This window comes from Vombatus ursinus, unplaced genomic scaffold (genome assembly GCF_900497805.2).
Source record: "Vombatus ursinus unplaced genomic scaffold, bare-nosed wombat genome assembly UNPS02005264.1, whole genome shotgun sequence".
Lineage (NCBI taxonomy): Eukaryota > Metazoa > Chordata > Mammalia > Diprotodontia > Vombatidae > Vombatus > Vombatus ursinus.
The window spans coordinates 2,903,279-2,909,278 of NW_020945042.1; the positions used below are offsets into that span (position 1 = coordinate 2,903,279).

The window sequence follows — 6,000 nt, forward strand, 5'->3', positions numbered from 1 at the left end:
CGCTCTGCTCTGCTTCTCTTTCCTTTTCTTTTCTAAGTCTCCCTTTCCTGGGGATGATGAAGAAGAGGTTTTCGACAGTATTGTGAATGATGAAGTAAGGTACCCGAGATTCTTGTCTACAGAAGCCATCTCCATAATGAGGAGGGTAAGAGCCCCTTAAATCAGACCTGTTTTTAAGCAAACTACTGCAGCATTCAACTTATTTATACTATCCTTATCCCCTGTACACATACATGCATCATTACAAATAATTAACATAGGACCACATTTAGTATAAGCAGATTTTACAGACACTTCCACCAGTTCTTGGGATTATCAGAACTTCCAAGAGTGGATAAAAATTACCAGACTGGGAATTTTGTCCAGATTAAACTAAGCAACTCACCCTTAATCACAGAAGTTGAGAGTTGGACCCTTGACAGCCATCTAATCCAACCCCAGAGTATCCACTAGTTCAAGAAGTCACGGGGCAGCAAGGTGGCGCAGTGGGTAGAGCACCGGCCCTGAAGTCAGGAGGACCTGAGTTCAAATCTGATCTCAGACCAAACACTTGACACATACTTAGCTGTGTGACCCTGGTCAAGTCACTTAACCCCAACTGCCCAAAAAAAAAAAAAAGTCACAAATGTACCTTATCAGATATGATTACTAAACATGAATTAAGTGAAAATATATTTATGCATTTCAGACTTAATAGAGAGACAGTGATAATACTATCAAGAGACCTCTACATCCGTGATAGAAAGAATCATCTGGTTGGGGCAGCTAGGTGGGGCAGTGGATAGAGCTCTGGCCTTGAAGTCAGGAGGACATGAGTTCAAGACCAGTCTCAGACACATGACACTTACTAGCTGTGTGACCCTGGGCAAGTCACTTAACCCCAATTGCCTCACCAAAAAAAAAGAAAAGAAAAATCATCTGGTGGTCCCCTTTCCAGGTTACCTACACATATACTTAACATGTATGACCTTGTATGTGGTTAGAATTTAGCATTGTCTAAAGAAAGGTTATATTCAGTAAAGAGTTGGCTTCTTAATGATGTCTGCTGTCAAACTAGACCCCTTGAGAATGGAGAGTCCTTTTTAGAAGGAGGGAGAGCTAGAGACAGTCTCAGGGAATCTTACCAGTGAAAGAAGCTAGTTTTAATTTGACAACTTTTGTGTTTGTCCTATTAGCTGCTGAGAAGAAATCCAGAACGGCGCCTGGGAGCTGGTGAGAAAGATGCAGAGGATGTCAAAAAACACCCATTTTTCCGGGTAAGCAGCAAATCAAGGGGGCTGTTAATCCCATTTAGGCAGTCATAGTAGGAAACTCAAGGTGTCTGTTGTTCTTTGTTCTGTGAAACAGCTAATTGATTGGAATGCTTTGCTGGCCAAGAAAGTAAAGCCACCATTTGTTCCGACCATCAGAGGACGCGAGGATGTGAGTAATTTTGATGATGAATTTACCTCAGAAGCACCTATTCTGACCCCACCTCGGGAACCAAGGATACTTTCAGAAGAGGAGCAAGAAATGTTTCGAGATTTCGACTACATTGCTGATTGGTGTTAAGTTCCAAGACACTGTGAAACTAGCAGAATGACTCTGGAGACGACAGACCTCTTTAGCCGAATAGCAGCCCTCCACTTGCTCTCTGTGCCACCAGTAGCTTCTGATTTTCTGAAATCACATGAAGATTTGTTTTAAAATACTAGTCTAATATCTTTCTTGAAGAGTGGCCTCTTGCAATGTATTTCCATTTTTAATCTGTGCACTGGAAACAGTTTTGGTGGGGTTTAAGCTGAATACAGGCCACATAAACATCCTTCACAGGTGGACACCCTTGGATCCATGTTGTCTTTTTTTTCCTTCCTCTTCTACAGTGGATACCTTTGTCATATGCTTGCCTTAAGTGGAAGGAAGACCAGTTTGGGATCTAGGACAGATAACCAGTTTACTTCGTTCCACTGTGTTTTCAGAATAAAGCTTGGGATGCTAGTGATACTCAACCTTAACAAGATTCTATCTGAATAAGGCAAATGCTGTTATATTTTAAAGGAATTACTGTAAGATTATCCAGAAGTGTCATTTGCAGCTTGTACACATTGTGGGTGCTGAGTTCGAAAATAACGGAATGAATTGATGCCTTCTTTTGTAAATTTTCTATATTTATTAGGAGAAAATGTTTTTAATGCCTTATCTTTACCAACCGTATAAGTGCTTCCATAATCATATGGACAAGTTGCCAAACAGCTTCTTGTTTGTTAAGCATTGCTGAAACAAACAGAACACCAGCATTTATTAAGAAAGTAAAGAAAGGAGTGCTTCTGGTCAGTCTGGATTGAGATACTGTGTTTACTGCACGCATTCCCAAAGCCTAGATCCTCATGGATTTTCAGTCACGACTTCCCAAAGTCAGTGAACAGACGACCTTTTTAAAAAAGACCCACCCTCGATTTAGCATCCTAGTTCTCTTGTATCTGCTGTATTAATGTATCACTTTTACACCCCGGGGACTGTCAGTGTATACATGCCGTGAACATGTATATGTGCAAGTTGTAATCTATTCAGCGTTCTAGGCTTGTTATTTAATTGTACCACTTTGTTACTTTGGCACAGTGGCCACGCAGACGCCGACTCCAGCATTTACGTGAAGTACATTTGTATACATTGTAGGCCACTGAATCCAGATTTTATATTGGCAGTTACTGAGGATAAAAAGCAATATGTAACAGAATGTATAAATATTTTTGATAAAACAGTGTATGTATATTTTATTAACCTATTATAACACTAAAGAACTGTACCTCAAAAGTCTCAAAGTAATTCGACCAAATATTTTTATATAACAGTTGAGATTGAGAGGGCCTGTTTTGGGTTATCTTAGTGTTGCTACAGGAAAGTCACTTTGCCAACTAAGAGTTTCTACTTGCCTAGAGCCTTTTTCCTTGTCTGTGACTCTGATATTTTTTCCCCCAGTTAGCATCTAGAATATAGATCTGTCTATATACATATAGATAGCTCATGTTTCTGGCTCAGCTGCATAGGATCGTCATACCTCACCAACAGCAAGCCGTCGGCTAACCTGGACCGTGTTGACCATGTAATTGCAATAAGCAAGCTCCCCTCTGAAAGAGAATTCATGTTTAAATCCTATAGGGAAAAATGAAAGCACACTGAGTTACAAAGAACTGAGCTCAAGGTATCTGTGAGTGTTTCAAGAACCTTACAGCTGTCCGCTGTCAGTCACTTCTGGTTTGTCCTCTTCAGAGCAGCGTTAATCCCCAAGATCCTTGACGTTCCCATTCATGCCCTTTGACACTCACAAAGTGATGATTATATAGAGCTCATGAGACCATCCAAAGAGGAGGGCCAGCAAGGGCATGTTGGGTTTGTTCCTCAGAATTCCAAATGCTTTCTCACTAGAGAGAGAAGCGCACTTTCTAAAGTGATTTTACATTGCCAGTCACCGTCTTTGGCAGGGGACAGAGAAGGAGCTTAGCTCAGGGTTCTGGGTTTCACTGAAACTATGTTGTACAATATAAGACGTGAAATACTTTTGAGGTACAGTCTGCTTACCCTTTCTGGTTCTCAGATACACCCAGAGAGCCATGTCTGAAAAGGCTGTTAGCATTAAACACTGAAGTAGCCTTTTGTAACTACACATTGTACAGAAATCTTTTTTTTTTTTTAATTGAAGTAAATCACTAAAAAAAAATTAGAGGGCAGGGTATGTTCACACAATTAAGCTAAAGAAAGCACTAATTTTCTCTGTAGTTTTTTAAAGTTTATTTTTAGTCAGATTTAAAATTTTAAACTCTAGATTGTAAATATATTTTGCTATACTGTATCTGTAAGTGGCTGCTCAGAGCACTTTGTAAGGAAATTAGGATATTTTAGAATGGTACACTATGCATTCATTAAAATGAGACGTGCCTTTTAACAATGTCATTCTAAAAAAAAAAACTTGAGTGTTTTGCAGTCATTAATTATCACAAATGCACAAATTAAAGTTTAAATAGATTGTACTTTGTAACATTGGTTTTAAGTATGATTTTCTTTTAAAGATTTCCTGTGGCTTAGAACATGACACTGAGGCCATATTGCAGGTTTAGTTTATTTTGGGGCCACTTTATGTCTCACAGCTGTGGATGTACTATAACCCCTAACCCTGTCCAACCATATTGCAAATGCTCACTCTTGGTCACAAGGGGAATGGGGGGGGGAGGGGGCGGAGTACAGCTTCTTTGATGCAGACCACCCCCAGTATTGGAGAGTAAAAAGTAACACTACCACATCAAAGCTGATGTCACCCCAATGACAAATCAGTTACCTTGTCACAAATGAGGGACGGGACAGTATCATGATTCATAACGTAGGCACTTACTATATATGATTCTTTCCCCTGGAGTTCAAAGTGCTTCATTACAAGAACTAAATTTGAGCCTTGGTGAATAGGCAGGTGAGTGTAAAAGGTCCCTTTAGAGTTCCATGATCATCTCCAGAAATGTAAACCAAATTTTTACATGTCTACATTCATAGTTAGTATGTGGGGATGAAATATTACCAATTCATTGTGGTTCCTGAGCTAGTCCCTGGAACACCATGAGACCCCTGACTGAATCTACTGCCAACAGAGCCTTTTTTGGGACAAAAATGAAACTGATATTGGACAGGCCAAAATCAATTAAAATGGAGTTTGGTAATGGGAAAATCTTGGATCTTCTCAAAGAAAGAATTAGGTGATCTTAAAACTGGGTGATACTATCATAAGGCATTAGGCACTGACACCTGGCAGTCTGAATTCACAACCTGATCTCTATTTCAACCCAGTTCTAATAAACTCAAAAGAATAAAAAAGTCAGGGAACAGAAGGTTGCCAGGGCGATATTTTTGTTCTCTAGGCTTGCAGGCCAGGTGGATGCCATGTTAATGAACAGGGACTAGTAGTTTCTGGCTTATAAAAACACCTCCCTTATCTTCTCCCTCCCATCCCCCTTTACACGTGTGCTCTTTTGGGGGAAATTGTTTTGTTTGTCTCCTCGAGCTACTTTCAGCCAAGTGAAGATCTAAATTGCTAGCATTTATATAGCACTTTTGAGGTTTGCAAAGCACTTCACAAATATCTCATTTTATCCTCCCAACAACTCTGGGAAGGTAAGTGCTGTTATTTGCAGATAGGGGAATTGAAGCCAACAAGTCACTGTTCTCAGGGTCACCCAGATAGTAAGTGTCTGGGGTTGGGTTTGAATTCAGATCTTCCTGACTCCAGGTCCAGCGCTTTGTGCACTATAGCATCACCTCACTGTCCCCATCATAGTGCTTGCTTCAAGGCCATAGTGATTATTTGTAAAGTGATTTTAGGATTTTCATATGGTACTAAATTTGAAATGCAGCCAACTCGTTATGATTCTATAATTGCCCAATTTAAGGATTTTTCAGACCTGACTTCTCCAGTTTGCTGATTGCAGTTTAATCATTCTACAAACATTTCCACCAAAGGTGGTTAGGACACCAGAAAAAGTTTTATGATAAGGAACAGATACATGTTGACTGAAATGAGATTTTTGGATTATCTTTAATTACCCATACTATATATATCACCTCCTTCCCACCTGCCAACTCTCTATTTGAAGCCATTTGCTATAAATGCAATTTTGGAATAAAATAACCTCCGGGACTAGGATTCAGGAGCCCTGGGTTCTAGCATTGGATATGCTCTTAAGGTATAGGCTCTTGATTGAGATCTCCTGGTGTGAGTCACCTCATCTGTAAGATTAAGGTATTGGACTAGATGCCGTCTTCTGTGCCAGCTATGAAAATGTATGGGCCCTTGACAGATGGATAGATTCTCAGCCACAAATAAATTCTTACCCTGTTCAGGGATGTAAGAGAGATTTGTTGACTTTAGCAGTAATCCTCTCAGGTTTAAAACAATATCCAAACTTCAAAGTGTGGTACACATAGCTTTCTTCTAATGGGAAGAATTGTTTACTTAGAGCAATAAAGCGAGTGATTTGA

At 39.8% G+C, this 6,000-nt stretch overlaps 1 protein-coding gene across 3 annotated transcripts in view; it reads left to right on the forward strand.

Annotated features, from left to right (window-relative positions):
- LOC114030683 (serine/threonine-protein kinase N2) overlaps positions 1 to 2,738 on the forward strand; it is a 170,643-nt gene extending 167,905 nt beyond the window's left edge. For 2 of the 3 annotated variants that reach the window (XM_027845537.1, XM_027845546.1), the window contains exons 20-22: positions 38 to 145; positions 1,176 to 1,256; positions 1,348 to 2,738. In XM_027845537.1, the coding sequence (XP_027701338.1) occupies positions 38 to 145; positions 1,176 to 1,256; positions 1,348 to 1,551 (393 nt within the window). In that variant the 3' untranslated portion in view covers positions 1,552 to 2,738. The remainder of the gene's footprint in view (positions 1 to 37; positions 146 to 1,175; positions 1,257 to 1,347) is intronic. The other variant, XM_027845556.1, reaches the window with a different exon arrangement.
- Positions 2,739 to 6,000: the final 3,262 nt, after the last annotated feature.